The sequence below is a fragment of the Copadichromis virginalis genome, linkage group LG23 (assembly GCF_057382275.1).
Source record: "Copadichromis virginalis isolate Kocher_CV1m ecotype Utaka linkage group LG23, C_Virginalis_male_GT1.1, whole genome shotgun sequence".
Lineage (NCBI taxonomy): Eukaryota > Metazoa > Chordata > Actinopteri > Cichliformes > Cichlidae > Copadichromis > Copadichromis virginalis.
The window spans coordinates 13,411,641-13,428,709 of NC_140639.1; the positions used below are offsets into that span (position 1 = coordinate 13,411,641).

A 17,069-nucleotide genomic window follows, 5' to 3' on the forward strand; every position below is an offset into this window, starting at 1 on the left:
AGGAAAACTCATGACAGAGTGCTCCTCCATTTTCTCTGCCCAGGATTTCAATCTGATGTTGCCAGATACTGTCGATCATGTCTTATATGTCTAACGGGTGGTAAACTCAAAAAGTTAATCCCTCCAGCTTCTTCACATCCAATCCGTATTTGACTGAGTAGGACCAAAGATGGTCTTCAATATGTACTCATCACTTTGTATGTCGCCACACGTTTTCCCGAGGCCACCCTGCTGCGTTCATTGAGGGCAAAACCTGTGGTGAAAGCACTGGTTAAGTTTTTCTCCACATTTGATTTGCCAAAATGCATTCAAACTGACCACAGATCAAATTTCATATCAGTGCTGGGTATTAAGCATAAAGTGTCTAGTGCCTGTCAGCTAGAAAGTCAGGGTGTGCTGGAGGGATTACACATGACTTTGAAATCCATGCAGAGAAAACGAACAATGCCACCATTAAGTGTGGAGGAGCAAAAACAATACACAAAATTATGACCTGGGTCAGAACAAAAGCTATAAACAGTGAAATACAACACAGTTCAAAATAAGACAAGACATTAATGCTGCACAAAATCGTTAACCCGGTGATTTCATGCACAGAGCAGTAAAAGTGACATTTTAATTCCAGCTCATTATATTATGGCTGAGTGTGGTCTCAGCGCTGCAGCTTTTTTTTTTCAAAGATAATGGCTCAGATGAAAGCTCAGAAACGTTGAACATTAAAGCTTACTGTACCACAGCCTGAAAAAGGAGATGTAGAAATCTCTTTAGTTTGTTAGCAGTAAGGTGAAATTAAATTGGTTGATGGAAGAGGTATTTTCGGCGTATGTTCTGCATTTCCTTGAGCGTAAAAGCGATGACAACATTTATACACTTTCTGCACCACCTAATAACACTGAAAGCATGCTGAAAAAATCAACTTCCAGGCGAGTTTAACCTGAAACTCTGACCATATCCATGTTCAGCATGAGTTACCATGGTGAAAGGAGCCTGTGTGACACAGAACATTCTGCATTTAGGCTCAATCTCTCCTCTGGTCCTTTTCTGTTTTTACTTCTTATTTTGTATTTTTTGCAGAGAGACAGCCACATGCAGTTTGGAAAACTTGACTTGCATATCCTTTAACAAAATTTTGACTGTGTGTGTGTGAGAGAGCTGCAGACATTGTGTGGATTTGATGAGTTTGTGACATTTTGCCACATACATTTTGAGTCATGCATTTTGTCAAAGGAGCTGAAAAATTCGGTTTTGTGTTTAGTTGTGGAAAAAAAGAGTGGGACATATGCTCGGAATTGGCCGCACTATCCATTTTTAGGAGTTTGTAAATGTAAATTTCACTTCTTGGAAACAAAATTTGTTAGCTATAAATCTATGTGTTGTTGTTTTTTTATGTAGAAGGAAGTGTAAATGGTAAATGGCCTGTATTTGTATAGCGCTTTACTAGTCCCTAAGGACCCCAAAGCACTTTACACATCCAGTGATCCACACACACATTCACACACTGGTGATGGCAGCTACATTGTAGCCACAGCCACCCTGGGGCGCACTGACAGAGGCGAGGCTGCCGGACACTGGCGCCACCGGGCCCTCTGACCACCACCAGTAGGCAACGGAAACTTCCAATGTGTTACATGGAAACATTTCTCACAAAAGATAAGAAGAATTGCTGAATATTTGTATTTCTTTTACTTGGCCACACAGTGTACACATTTGGAATGTGTACAAACTGTACTCCTGTACAAACTGTTTCAAGACATTTCTGAGAGGAACAGCATCTACTTGGCAGCTGCTCGTGTCCAAATACCAGCTTCACTGAGTTTTATTGAGCTGACAGACTTTAGAAACGAGCCTTTTTCCCAGAGTAATTAATAGACAGGACATTGTTCTCCATACAGAGTTTGAATGAAACACTGGGCAGGGAAAACTGGTTTTTCTCAGCCAGTGTGTTTATACAAAGAATAACCTTAATGCTTTAGTGTCTTCCAAAAAATCCACAGTTTTTTTCCTCTTCCACCATCAGGTCAAAAAGATTTGTTTTGCTTCAACTCAAGCAACAATCTGATACATGAAGCCATTGTGGAAGTACTAAAACCTGCAGGTTATAGTTTTGTTTATCCTTCCTCCCCTGTGTGTGCGTATCTTGTTAGTCTCAGGCTCTGTGTTTGGTGTCTCTTGTCTTGTCCTCCGTGATTAGTTGAGCTGTGTCTTGTGTTTCCCAGCTGTCTCACCCCCCCCCCCCCCCCCCCCCCCCCCCCCGATTGCCCTCCTGTGTGTATATATAGCGCTGTCTCCTGCTTAGTGTTGGTCAGAGTTTCTCGTTTCCCTCTCAGTGGCTTTGTTGGTGTGACTCCTGCTGGGTCTGACTTTATATCACTTTGTTAGACTCGTATCCAGCAGTAAAGGTGTGTTTTCTGTTTACTCTATCTGCATCTGTGTGTCTGAATTTTAAATCTTAACACTTCACATCAATATACAAGCTCTGCAGACTTGTGACACTGCCCGCTTTTACTGACATCTGGATGCCAACCTAGGCCGGCTAAACCTCAGCTTATTACAGTCTCTGAGCTGGATCTCTGGATGTTTATGGTTTTGGTGCCTTTTCAAGCTTTTTTTTTCTACAGTGCAGTTATCTGGGAAATAATGACTTGCAGTCTACCAGTCTGCTAGCAACCAAAGCAATCATGAGGAGGCTTTTGGTACAGCACCCTCTTTGCAACTAATTTCACCCAGCAACAGCCAGTAACCTCCAGCAACCACTTGCCAAGCATTCAGGGAATGCCATGTTTTCCCTAAAGGTTGCTGCCTGGTCTCCAGGCCTGTGTGGCTGAGGTCTTAGAGGCAAATATCAGTTATGTGCTCATGCTGACTTTAGTGTTTTGCCAAAGTGTCTTCAAACAGACCCACAGAGGTGTAAACTCTGACGTATGGTGTGAATTGTACATTTAATATCTCTGTGGGTAAATTATGAAGCATTTATACAAACACAGACTTTTCTGTGTTCTTTAGCCAAACACGGTAAACAAATGGAGTGCTGCTGACTCTTGTCTGAATGATGATGGGCTTTGAAGATGAAAAACAGATGCCTATTTGTGTTTATTTGTGCACATCTGATTCAAAAAAAATTTTTATTCACATACTGCATCAAAGATCTTTTCAGCATGTTCATGTTACTCATCCTGATGTTAGAAACCAGTTACGTTAAATGATCTTTCATTTGCCAAATCGTTTGCACGCAGGAGATTTCGGAGCTCAGACCTCGGCACACCGACACCGTGAGAAGCCACTTTCAGTCAGAGGCCCGGCCGCCACCTCTGTGTGATCTTCGGCTTGTACAGCGTGTATGTCACATTCAGATCAAAGTATCATGAATGAAGCCCTACATTCTCAGAGTAGCAACAGAACTGCTCTAAATAGAGATTTTTAAATAGACAATAGTGTCTATAAATACCCCCCCAGATCTGCTCCATTTTGACTTTTGTGGAACTCCTGCAGTGACACATTCCTGATGAGCATGTGCTGTTATTTATTTTTAGATGCTTTGACGATGGCGTCTCACATGGGATCAGTTTCTCAGGCGAACCGTGATCAAATGGATTTCTGTCCTCACTGCACTAATAAAAGTTGTATATTGAACCCCTAACATTGGTCTGCTGTGACTGTAAGCGGCATTTTATTGTGGTAATAACTTCTTATAAAAATGTTTAATTAATCATAAATTGCTGATTATTTTCTCAATCAAATAATTGATAGTTATAGCCGAGAACCCAAAGGTACAGTTTGACGGTGTTTTTTTTATCCAAATAACCATTCCATGTTTAAGAAGCAGGAAGCTTCAAATGTTTGGGATTGTATCTGAAAAATTGCCTTTAAAGTAAAAAATGTTGCTACTTTCTATAAAATAATTCTTTCACCAGTTAGAGACTGATGGCTGACTCTAACTGAGCCTGGTTATTCCTGAGGTTTCTTCCTGTTAAAAGGGAGTTTTTCGTCCCTACTGTTGCCAAGTGTTTGGTCATAAGGGGTCTTCTGATTGTTGGAGTTTTTTCAGTATCATTGTAGTAGAGTTTCACCTTGCAATATAAAGCGTCTTTAGGTGATCTTTGTTATGATTTGGAGTTGTACTAATGTACTGTTATTGTATTATTGTAATCTGATATATTTAATCAGATTAAGAAGAGTTAAAAACAAACAAACAGGTAGACTTTTGAGTGAATGTCAAAAAGGAGTAATTTTATCCTGTTGAAATTAAAATGATGCTTTCATCAACTGTAATTGGTGTATAAAAACTTGCTTGGCAACATGATGACATCATAAAATCTAATACAGGAAGAACCTTCAAGTTCCAAGATATACCTGCTATATCGCAACTCCTGATTGTGTAGAAGTTGTAGAAGAAATAAACACACAGACATTTTGTCTATTACATTTAGATACACAGTTGGCAACTTTTATCTGTAGTAAAAAAATATATATACATATTTATTTTCTAAAATTTAAATGTGAAACCTAAGTTTGATCATAACTGTCACCACACTGTTTGTATGTGTGTGTTTCTTCAAATTTATGACATAATTAAATATGTGTAAAAATTTGTATGACTTACCATTGACTTATTTTCAAGTGATGTCTTATGACTATAATAAATATTCATATTTTCCAAGCAATTAATATATTTAAAAACATTGTGGTTAGAAATAAAACATTTAAAGTCATAAGAATAATATAGCAGGGTAAAAAGTACAACCTATGTGTAAAAAGAAGTTGGGACAAACTGGTATTATTTAAATGTAGCTGAAGAGGAAAAAGATGGAATTTATTATTATTATTATTATTATTATTATTATTGTCTGGATGGATTAGTATATGCTAAAAATAGGACCCTATATTTAGCTATATTTCAATAATTTCTTCCAAGAATCCCTCACATTTGATAATCCAGTACTCATAATTAATCATATGAACAATATATCTTTAAATTAATTTAATAAATGAAAATAAAATAAATCCAGTCTCCAAACGTGTTTTTGTCCATATTAAATTTACATATACAAAAAACCCAAACAGTGTGTTGGCACCTTAATGAGGTGAAAGATGTGCTCCAGACCCCTTGTGACGTCTTCTTGTTAGATTTTTTTTTTTAAAACTGGGACATAAAACAAGCAAGCGTGACCAAAAGCAACACCTGCAGAAATGATTCTCACACCTCACTCCATAAATAATCCAAGCACATCTTCTGACAGCAGTCATGCTTTTACAGGAGTGCTGTTTCACAGGAACAGAAGAAACTGAGGAGATGTGTAATAATGGTTTTTCGCCAAACAGCGAGGAAACTTTGCAATCATCCACTGTACTTTGTGCCATGTGCATTTGTGCCTGGTTTTCACAAGTTCTAAAGGTGTGTCATGTGTGTTACTGTTTGTAATGGATATTGCTCTGCTGACGGTTTTCTTTATGATATTAAATGCTAACTTGAAGCTGTTCCTCTAATTCCCTATAACCATGCAAAACAGGTCACAAATGTAGTGTTTAATGTCTTTAAAACGGCTCAGTAGTTTCCCTAAGCAGCTTGGCTCTTGTGTTTTTTTTTTAAGTCACACATTGCACGAGCAGGGGTAATCAGTGTTTTCCTTTGGGACTATTTTCTTGGCATGGTAGTGAAAATTCACAGCACAGCATTGAGTATGTGGGAGTGACTCGCACTTAACTTCAGCGCCCATTACTATGTGGAAATTGCTTAGGTCACCCTAAGCAATTTCCACATAGTAAATTTAGTATATATGGAAAACTTCATGTGGTGGTTGAAAAAAAAACATTCTCGGGCTAAAGGCTGTATATAAAAGATGGAAATAGCTACTGTGCTGCCATCCACTGTCCATTTAGAAGTTTGCTGTCTTGTATTTGTTTGTTTGTTTTGCTTTTATTTTTAACACCAGATGCTTTTTTTGAAAAAGCTGAATGGCAAATGGTCTTTTTATTCAATTTCTTGCGGTTAAGAAAAATACATCATATCAACAATTTGTATAGTTTTTCATGATTTTGAGCACAATATTTATACAGACCTGCTGTACTGCTCAGTTTTTGCTTAGCTGTTGCCAAACTTTTAAACAAAAAGAATTAAACATTTGGAAAAAATAAGACATCAAATATTTAAGATGATTTCATCCTCCATATTTAGACGGTTAACGTGTGAATGCATTCTCCAGAGGATTACAGCGCTGTCTTTTAAGGTAAACCTTCATCTGCACTAGGACTTTGTGAAAGCTCTGTCTCAGAGTCCACCTTAAAATGACGCGAGGTCTACTTGTGGATTTATCCTGCCAGCAGCAAATTACACATCACTCCTGGATACAAAACATCTGGACAACAAAAGGCTTGGAGGAGTATAAGCTGAGGCAGATGTGAAGAAGTGCAGCAGATGGACTGATCTCCTCATCATGAATCCAGCTCTGGTGCTGTTGGCGTTGCTGGCCTCAGTGGCAGCTCAGTCTCAAGACCATTATGACATGGGCTGGGTCAATGGCTACCGTCAGGGATTCAACTTCCAGTGTCCCCACGGTGAAGTCATCGTGGCCATCAGGAGCTACTTCAGTGAGAATGATGGCTCCGACCGCCTGTGGTCGTTTGAGTGCCAGCCCACACCTGCGGGTCTGGGGGAGCCCAGTGACTGCTGGTGGGACGACATCAACCGTGCTGGGATGGAGTGGTGGGTCCGCTAAGTCTTAATCTGTCTTTTACTTGCTTGGTGCCAACTTCTATTTGCTTTTTAAAACTTTGACAGCTGTGTGCTGAGGCATGCTGGAAGACAGTCATATGCGTCCCAGGTTTATAGTTAGATCAGAAAATGTCATTCATGTTTAAGCAGTCAGCTGTAAGTCGGCTCATAGCAGTAAATCATTTAATGTGAAGATGCACAAAACCCAGTCTGCTTAACTGTTGGAGTTTACAATCTTTCTGAAAATGACATTATGCTAAATGGCTTTTAGGGGCTTTAGCCAGCTACTTGCAGCAATACCAAAATAAGTGATGCACAGTGATTGAGAGCATTAGGTTGTAAATGCACTCAAGGGACAATCCCCAATGGAAACATCAGGGAAGCAGGAAAATCTTGTTTTTCCTCAGTGGAGCAGCTGTGGACACGCTTGGATTTGTTCTTTTATGTAATAATTATACAAGTAATGCATCCCGGACCCAATAAGCATCACTCGGCTGTTAACTTCAGGCAAATCCAAGAGGCACAGCTTTGTTGGTTGTTGCTCCAACTAGCCCATAAATGCCACTGTTACTGGGTGGATCACTTAAACACAGCAGCAAAATCTCAGGAATAGACGTCACAGGCTCAAACTCATAGGTTTTGTCATGAACTAAAGGTGGAGATTAAAGTGCAAAGCAGAGGAGCGAATATAATCCCTGTGAGGTGTGAAATCAATCAATCAACGCACCACTGAGAGTTTAAAAATGGTCCAAATTCCACAGTAAAAAGATCAATGTTTCTGTTCTCCCTGGAGACCCAGTGCAGTTTAACGTCCACATCCAGCCGAGTTAGAAGTTAGCAAGAAGTTAGCTTGTCTATCTACAGATGATACACCAAGTTTTGATTGAAGGATTTCTAAATCAAACTGAAACACCGCGCTGAAAGAGCTTTGAATATAAACAAGGAGATTAAAAAGCAGTTTCTAAAGTTTCCACATATGTGGCCACCTGGTGGCTAGCTACAGAGCTATGGTTAATATAAACACATTAGCACAGGGAAGATGGAGGACAAGGGTCAAACTGTTCTTAATAAAAGTTTATAATGAGGGTTCCCAATAAGCAGAGGACCAAACTTCAGCTAAGAAAACCTCTGAGACAATCCGCAGCACATGGTTAGTCATTTATATGATAGAGGAGGTTCTCAGAATAGTAAGAGTGCTGAACCTGTGAGGACAGGAAAAAAAGTATTCAGTTATGACAGAAACCACCACATAAACACTAGCCCCTGCACTTGCTCCACTTTATTTACTCAGGCATTTCTTACATTATAAGCAGATGCAACCAGCCAAACATAATTTGAAAACAGTAATTAAATTACTTTTTAAGCTGAAGTTCTTTGGACCTATAAGGTTGTCATACTCAGAGTTAGTATGTAATAACTTTCAGCTGTTCTCAGACTTTCCACATATTTGTCCTTCTGTTATTTTCATAAAACATTGCTTTTTGTTCTGTTGTTTCATTCAGAGGAACAGATCCAGGTCCTCCTGGGTCTGTATGAATCACCATCTCACTGCAGAGCAGCCATAAGTGTTTTCCGCTGAAATTTCTGGGAACAGTGAATTTTAAAGAGCTTCGTCCAATTGTGTTCTTTAGGGATATCCGTGCATTTTGTAGGCCACATGTTTCACGTGTTTCTGAACTTTTGCAATATGCCATTCATGAAAAAAGGATTAAAAGGATCACTGCAATGCACAATAGGCTCTGACAGTAAGAATCCACTAAAGCGAAGAAGAAAATAAAATGAGTCCTTTCCAACTTGACATAAACATTTCTGACTAACTATCAGTTCCACTGAAAGGTTGATCTAATTAAAGGACTTGGGTCAACCTTTAGAAAACCGGTTTGGGTCTATGATTCAACCCGCTGTTTACACAGAGACGTCAGTCTACAATTCCCCCTCCAAACAGACCGCTTATCTGTTTCAGATGACTCTTTCTGGTTTGGACAGCAGAACACATTTGTGCTCTTTAGATTTATTTCAAGTTGAGCTTGACTGCACCCATCCCACTGATTGGTCTGCAAACACTGTGAAGGCTCTTTACCGCAGCCTCGCCTGCCCCTCTTTAACATAGCTGTCTGTTTGAATTACACCAGGGAGGACAGTAAACTGCAGGGAAACTTAGCCCCCGACTGAAAGGCTGCAGGCCAGGTCCATGTTGCCATGACAAACGTCTATGCATGCTGCATGTCTTTAGCCCAAACATAAAATAGCTGGTCTTTCCACCAAACTGTCTAAATGAGTCTCATCTAAAACTGTTTCTCAGCTTTTTAACTGTTGAATATATATTAAGTAAGTGTTACTCACTTAATGACTTTTATACTTCTTTGCAGGACTTCAACATGCACCCGTAACGGCCTGGTAGCAGGTGTTCAGAGCAAGTACTTTGAGTCCACTCTTGACCGGGAATGGCAGTTTTACTGTTGCTTCTACAAACGCCGCTGTCCCTACTCCTGCATGTAGGTTTTCAGATTGGATTTCGATTTTTTTGAGTGGGGATGCAAAATTCAAACAGAGAAATTGTGAACAACTTGAGGTTTTGAAGCGTCAAGCAGAAAATTTTAGACGTCATCAACTTTTTGAAACCAGACTTCACAAGTCTGGTTATAAAAGGATTCCTGACTCTAATAACGACCATAATGTGACCACAGAATTTGATCATAAAATAACGACAAAATAAAACTCGTGTTTTAGTGACTGAACCCATAAACTTGTCAGGAAAGTGCTTACTGAGCTCATTGAATAAGGGAGCTGAATGTTATTTTCTCACGGACTTCTATACAACTGGATATCTTTTTTTAAGCCAGAGGAGTCGCCCTCTGCAGGCCATCAGTAAGAATGCAGGCTTAAGGCTCTTTAACTCACTTTCAGACCCAGTTGCTAGCCATGCCTTACATCATATCCTTCAGTATTACCTCATTTTTTTCCCAGTCAGACCACATTTAAAAAATAATCACACTGTTATAAATAGACTTTAAAATATCAAATGACACCATTAACCATTGAGATCTAGGCTAATTTTCACATAGACTTCTAGACAGTCGCACATCTTTTCTCCTGCCACCTGCTGGACATTAGACAGAATTCAGGTTTAAGCCACATTAGTCTGACTTACATCTTTTGTACAGTATATAAGATGTTACTTAGTTGGCTTTAACGATGCTGTTAGGTAAACTGTGAGCGTGGTATTAATGTTTTTATTTGTATTGCTACAAAACAGACTGACTCAATCAGCAAATGGTTAATAAAATTGTGATTTGCGGCTTCCTGCAGGAAGACCACTGACATTCCTGAATACTACAAAGAAGAGGGAGAGCTAGTTGTCCCAAGTTATGGATACTTTATCCGAGGTGCCCAGTCCACCTTCAGTGGAGTGCTAAGGTTTGTCAAGAAAATTTTTCCATGTCTAACTGCAGCTGTATGTTTATATCTCAAAATCAGACCTACGGGATCAGAATTTATTGGCACAGTGGACGAGACATGGAGGAAACGATAAAACTTGATTCACGTGTTGTGGTCACACTCACAAGATGTTCTTTCTTTCTTTCAGAGATCGGCAGTGGAAGTACATCCTGTGCAGAATGACAGACTTTGACTGTGAATTTGACAATTTATAGACATGTGAGGAGTTTTTTTATCGGTGCATAAACATTTTTAATACATATTCACATATACATTTAAAGGTGACCTATTATGCCTTTTATTTTACTGTCTTATATCTCCTGTTCCACTGTCAGGTGCTCATATTAAACACGGCCAAAGTCACAACCCCTGTGTGCCAAATGCTCAGGGAAGATTCAAACATACCTGTATCCATCGCTTCAAACAGCCAATCGATCAGTGAAAGAGAGATAGGCGGTTGCTTTTTGGTAAAATTACCCCTCACAGTTACTGACAGCCGAAAGCTGTTCAAACCCTCTGTATGAGAGGAGCATCCAATCAGAAACAGTTGGTTTAAAGGGAGGCAGCTTTTGTATAACGTTTCTGCTCATGTTCATGGACAGAGATTCTCCCTTTTTTTGTTTGATTAGACCTGAAGCTAATGTGTTTCTACAGGAAGTGCTGTAAGTTTCAAGACTCTTCATATGGGAGGAATCAGCCTGGCAACCGAGAAAACTGATCTTTAGAAAAAAAAAACTCTTCCTTTAATCCAAACCCTGTTTTTCCGCAGCTAATGTTGCAGGTAATTGAAAATCCAAAAGATGTTTCAGGCATTTTAAATGTTTGACACCACGGCCATTGGGGCTATTCCTGTTAACTTTATTTAAACGAGTTTAAACCAGAAAAAAACATGAGAACGAGCTGCACCAGGGCCCCGTATAAGAATAAAATATGAAGTTGGAAATAGGTCCCCTTTAAAACAGCATAATACTGATGTTAATCATAAGTGACTTGGTTCATGTTTTCATCCATATGTATAGTATACATATGTATATTTTATTTTATGCATTTTTAACCACTGTTTCTATTAGTCTGGCATGAAGAATATAAATATATCATATAAACAGTTAAAATGAACATCTCCATGGTGGTTCTGGGGGGGATTTGGGCTTCTCTGGGCTCTCTGGACAGCTTCAACCTTTTTTTGTTTGTTTGTTTGTTTGGTTACTGGATGAAGTGGAAGTCCATTGGCAGCACGTCACAAACAAAACAAAACAAAGTGAATTTGATACTCTGTTAATGGCTGTGGAAAACACAGCTCATCAGGCTCCCCTCCAAGATTTCCCGAACACGTGACTTTCATGCACATAATGGCATTCACAGAGCTGACTGAGATACTCTGCTGGTAGTAACATCGGATCAGTCATGTTGGGAGCAATGAGAGGCTCTCTCTGAGTCACTGGCGAAACAAGATTTGCATGCAATGAACGAGGTCCCACCTGCTTCCTCTGTCCATCCTTTATTAAAGTGTCTTGTCCAGTTTGGCAATTATAACCTGTACTTAAATCCATGTAACCGTGCTGTGTAAAAACCTGGATTAAAAACCTCATTTATTTAATGTGAAACTCTGTTGTGTTCAGTTTGAATTTTATTTCACCTAAAAATATAATAAAAGGGAAATAAAAGGCTGTGACGGTGGCAACAAGAGCTTTTATTGAAACATTAAAATAACCACGTTAGTATCTCAGAGAAAGAATAATGCAGCTACCCAGCTGTGATGACATCAGCAGCTTCTCTGGGCTTAAATTGGCTTAAGGTAGACTCCAGACTGCTTCATATCGCCATAAGCAAAAACTCAGAGGCAGATTGTTTTGATTATCTGTTCAACAGCTCACAGGGTTTTATAAAGAAAGCTGCGTTCAAGTCACACAACTGAACAAACAGATGGAAGGACCACGAGAATGAAAGTGTGCAGTGAGGTAAGAGACTGTGGAAGGTAAATCCCCCGGTAGCGCCTGTAAAGCTGATTAGTGAACAAATATCATGTTTGTTTATTTTTCAGTGACGTTGATTCCCGATGGCGTCGTGGTTTTAAGGCGCCTTAAAGTCATAAAACATGACAAAGAATGCTTGACCTGAAGCGCAAAGATTTATTCTTGTATTTGAACACAGAAAAGACGGAAAATAATGAGAATTTTTTTTGTAAATATGCTTTTAACACATCATTCAGTTGAAATCCCAGAAATGTATGTTGATGAGCGCAGGATAAAGTTTCAGGGCTGAAAAACACATTTAAGCTGTGTTAGAAACTGCAACCAAGACTCACAGTATACATGGCAACTGTATATTCCAGATAAGCAGATAAAGTAAGCATAAGACACACACCTTAACTAGAATTTAATCCCATATAGTGGAGTTAAAAAAGCCAAAACCTATTTTGTTTTTTTAAATTAAATCTTTCCTCTAAATCTTCCGAATAGCACATCAGGTCCCGACGGCCTAATAAAGCATCTAGCAGCCACTTTGTCCTCGTTCTCATCTAGTTTGTTTTGGATTTCTTTACCAGCTTGACTCTCAAAATCTGTCCAAACTTCATGGAATGAGTCGGGTGAAGGTAACTGGGGTCACTGGAGTGTCTTGAAAAGAGCTGGGGCTCGAGCCAGCAGCTGTTTGTTTATGGCAGCTGCTATCGCGGAGCACGAGCCAAACGCCGCAGCCGATCACAGCTGTCCCCTGAGGCAGCGGGCGGCAGACAGCCACACGCCTGCAGCGGCCTCCCGCCCTCAGAGACCTGAAGTCTCTGTGGTGCAAGTTTCCTTCCTGAACTGAAAAAGATGGGGAGATATATTGTCCAGCTTCCTCCTCTCCACCCACCAACACGTTTTCATTACGGGCAGATGAAAAACGATTCTTTCAAAACAATACTCACACTGACTATAATTAAAGTTTATAGGAGGAGCCACAAAGCTATTAAAGTCTCCTTGCTGCAATCACTTTTTGGATACTCTATAGTTAGACACTGTATAATTAAGAACTAAGTATGCATTTGAGGCAGAAAAGCAAGAAAGAATTTTAATTCTGATGAAAACCTGATTCTGTTTTGGACAAATCCCTCAATTTTAAAACGATCACACTGTATCTCTGCTCCCTTTTATGACCACACTTGCGGGCGTAAATCTGGATTTATGGTATGTAATATGGTAATGTATTACATGGAAGAACATTATATAAAAGATAAATGGAAACAGCTGCTGTACAGCTTTGCATGACAAAACAGTAGGTAGAGTTAGTGTAGTCACCTAAACATTAAACTTAAAACTAAAGTGTGGAAAAAATGAAATAAAAGACAAAAAAACTAAAACTAAACTGAAATTATATTGTGCACTTGTCGTGTGTCATGTCATTTGCCGCTTTTGCAACCTGGCCCCAGATAAGTGGAAGAAAATGGATGAACAATGAGACAGTGCAGCACCTCCATATGAAGGAAAAATAAGAATAAATAATAAATAAACGGAAAAGTTTAAACAATGACGATAGCGCCTAGCAGGGAGAGTTCAGGAGCTAATCAGAACTCTTGTTTTAATGGACGTCTTGAACCATTTGCCAGACAGGTGCAGCTGGAACGGGGTTAGGGTTAGTGAGGATACAGACTGATCACTGCAAACTGCAGAGGTGGAGCTGATATCTGGCAGCTTTGTTCAGCAGTTGTAATGACCCTCTGGACGGCTTCCTGTTCTGCCTTTGTGCAGCTGAACAAGCACAACAGAACTCTTATTGCACATTGGTTTTCTCCCCTCAGTTTCCTGAAGTAAAAGATGTGTTGTTGAGCAGCCAAAGTTGTGTTGGAGCCCCAGGACAGTTGTTCTCCTTTCCCTCTTCTTATAAGCAGACTCCATGTTGGGGATGAGGCTTGTATTAAAAGCAGGATTGTAGTCAATAGAAAGCATGCAGACATACGTGTTCTTAAGATCCAGGTGCTTCAGTGCTGTGTGCACCTGATCTCCCTGTAAGCAAACTGATAGCGTTCAAATAAAGTTGGTATAATACTTGAAGGTTTCCTGATCAGTCTCTCAGACTGATGTTGTTTCAGTTGTTCACCTTAAAGTTGAAATTAGTTTTCGAGGCCGGCTGTGTGGGGTCGCTCAGTCTGAATCAAATATCCAATAAAGCATAAAGTAAACCTATTTCTAATCTTAGCGTTAGAAAATGGACAGTTTCCTTTATGCTGAATGTCAACGGTAACTGTTGGGATGAAGAGAGCCGCTCACATGTATTCAAAATGATCGATCACAAGAGCACTTAACCATAATGCCTGTTTCATCAAACACCAAACACTTCTGTGAATAAAAGAGCGCATGGGATGATTGTACTCAAATCTGAGTGCCTCTTTCTCTCTGCTCAGAATTTAAAGCCAACTGGTGCCGGAGTTCATTAGCTGTGAAGCTGAAAGAGTTGAATAACAGACTGAGTGGCTACTGCATTCATGCTGGAAATCCTTTTGAAAATTGTTCTCAGTCTTCACAAACAGTGCTCGGAGTGTAAAGCTGGGTAAACACTTATTCAGAGCTGGCTTAATTGTCTCGACTGTTGTTTGGTGTTAATACATATGAAGACCAATTAAAATGTTCCAGAGCAAACCACCTAGACTGATGCCCAGCATGTTGCAGGACATCTGACAATGTCTTGATGCATGCTCAATCATGCAGGTAAATAAACCAAAAAGGTTGATTCTGATCATCTGGACGTAGCGTTTTCATTGGGAGAAACGTTTCGTCACCCATCCAAGTCACTTCTTCGGTCTCAGCTGACTGCAGGTTTCCCCAACCTTATAAACACTACATTTGCACAAATAGTTCCTTGATCATTAATATGGAAATTGCTATGACCACTGATCAACAACCACTGATCAGTGACCATGAGTCCCATTCACAGAGAGTTGGGGAACGGCTGCAATCACAGCATTTTAATGTGGTGGAAGATGCACCCTTAGGCCCCCTCCTCCATTCAGAGGTGGTCTGTCCCTTTTCACGTAAATGGCCTCCTTGACTCCGCGCTCAAACCAGCATTCCTCCTTGTCCAGGATGTGTACATCCTCATCACTGAAAGAGTGTCCACTGGCCTGAAGGTGTAAATAGACTGCAGAGTCCTGGCCTGACAATGTAGCTCTTCTGTGTTGTGCCATCCGCTTCGCCAGAGGTTGTTTGGTTTCTCCGATCATGGCAATCCTGATGGCACTTAATAGCAAACACTACGTTACTCTGTTTGTATCGGGGGACCTGATCCTTGGGGTTGACCCATTTTTGGCGCAGCGTGTTTTGGGGTTTAAAAGCCACGGAGACGCGGAGTTTAGAAAAAAGGGTCTGAACTGTTCCGATACTCCTGACATACAGGGAGTGCAGAATTATTAGGCAAATGAGTATTTTGTCCACATCATCCTCTTCATGCATGTTGTCTTACTCCAAGCTGTATAGGCTCGAAAGCCAACTACCAATTAAGCATATTAGGTGATGTGCATCTCTGTAATGAGAAGGGGTGTGGTCTAATGACATCAACACCCTATATCAGGTGTGCATAATTATTAGGCAACGTCCTTTCCTTTGGCAAAATGGGTCAAAAGAAGGACTTGACAGGCTCAGAAAAGTCAAAAATAGTGAGATATCTTGCAGAGGGATGCAGCAGTGTCAAAATTGCAAAGCTTCTGAAGCGTGATCATCGAACAATCAAGCGTTTCATTCAAAATAGTCAACAGGGTCGCAAGAAGCGTGTGGAAAAACCAAGGCGCAAAATAACTGCCCATGAACTGAGAAAAGTCAAGCGTGCAGCTGCCAAGATGCCACTTGCCACCAGTTTGGCCATATTTCAGAGCTGCAACATCACTGGAGTGCCCAAAAGCACAAGGTGTGCAATACTCAGAGACATGGCCAAGGTAAGAAAGGCTGAAAGACGACCACCACTGAACAAGACACACAAGCTGAAACGTCAAGACTGGGCCAAGAAATATCTCAAGAAGGTTTTATGGACTGATGAAATGAGAGTGAGTCTTGATGGGCCAGATGGATGGGCCCGTGGCTGGATTGGTAAAGGGCAGAGAGCTCCAGTCCGACTCAGACGCCAGCAAGGTGGAGGTGGAGTACTGGTTTGGGCTGGTATCATCAAAGATGAGCTTGTGGGGCCTTTTCGGGTTGAGGATGGAGTCAAGCTCAACTCCCAGTCCTACTGCCAGTTTCTGGAAGACACCTTCTTCAAGCAGTGGTACAGGAAGAAGTCTGCATCCTTCAAGAAAAACATGATTTTCATGCAGGACAATGCTCCATCACACGCGTCCAAGTACTCCACAAGAAAGGGTATAAAAGAAGAAAAACTAATGACATGGCCACCTTGTTCACCTGATCTGAACCCCATTGAGAACCTGTGGTCCATCATCAAATGTGAGATTTACAAGGAGGGAAAACAGTACACCTCTCTGAACAGTGTCTGGGAGGCTGTGGTTGCTGCTGCACGCAATGTTGATGGTGAACAGATCAAAACACTGACAGAATCCATGGATGGCAGGCTTTTGAGTGTCCTTGCAAAGAAAGGTGGCTATATTGGTCGCTGATTTGTTTTTGTTTTGTTTTTGAATGTCAGAAATGTATATTTGTGAATGTGGAGATGTTATATTGGTTTCACTGGTAAAAATAAATAATTGAAATGGGTATATATTTGTTTTTTGTTAAGTTGCCTAATAATTATGCACAGTAATAGTCACCTGCACACACAGATATCCCCCTAAAATAGCTAAAACTAAAAACTACTTCCAAAAACATTCAGCTTTGATATTAATGAGTTTTTTGGGTTCATTGAGAACATGGTTGTTGTTCAATAATAAAATTATCCCTCAAAAATACAACTTGCCTAATAATTCTGCACTCCCTGTATACTATTGGTTTTCGCTTAGGCAGCA

The 17,069-nt window shown here is 40.2% G+C and overlaps 1 protein-coding gene and 1 long non-coding RNA gene across 2 annotated transcripts; both read left to right on the plus strand.

Moving 5' to 3' along the window:
• Positions 1 to 2,326: 2,326 nt before the first annotated feature.
• LOC146680445 (uncharacterized) lies at positions 2,327 to 4,556 on the plus strand. The gene is made up of 3 exons (XR_014918123.1): positions 2,327 to 2,399; positions 3,234 to 3,335; positions 3,531 to 4,556. It is a non-coding gene; the product is annotated as an uncharacterized LOC146680445 (long non-coding RNA).
• Positions 4,557 to 6,323: 1,767 nt separating this feature from the next.
• dpt (dermatopontin) lies at positions 6,324 to 11,751 on the plus strand. The gene is made up of 4 exons (XM_085449307.1): positions 6,324 to 6,700; positions 9,079 to 9,204; positions 10,019 to 10,126; positions 10,296 to 11,751. Exons 1-4 carry the CDS (start codon positions 6,432 to 6,434, stop codon positions 10,360 to 10,362), a joined length of 570 nt encoding a protein of 189 aa, XP_085305433.1. The 5' UTR covers positions 6,324 to 6,431; the 3' UTR covers positions 10,363 to 11,751.
• The last annotated feature ends 5,318 nt before the right edge of the window (positions 11,752 to 17,069 follow it).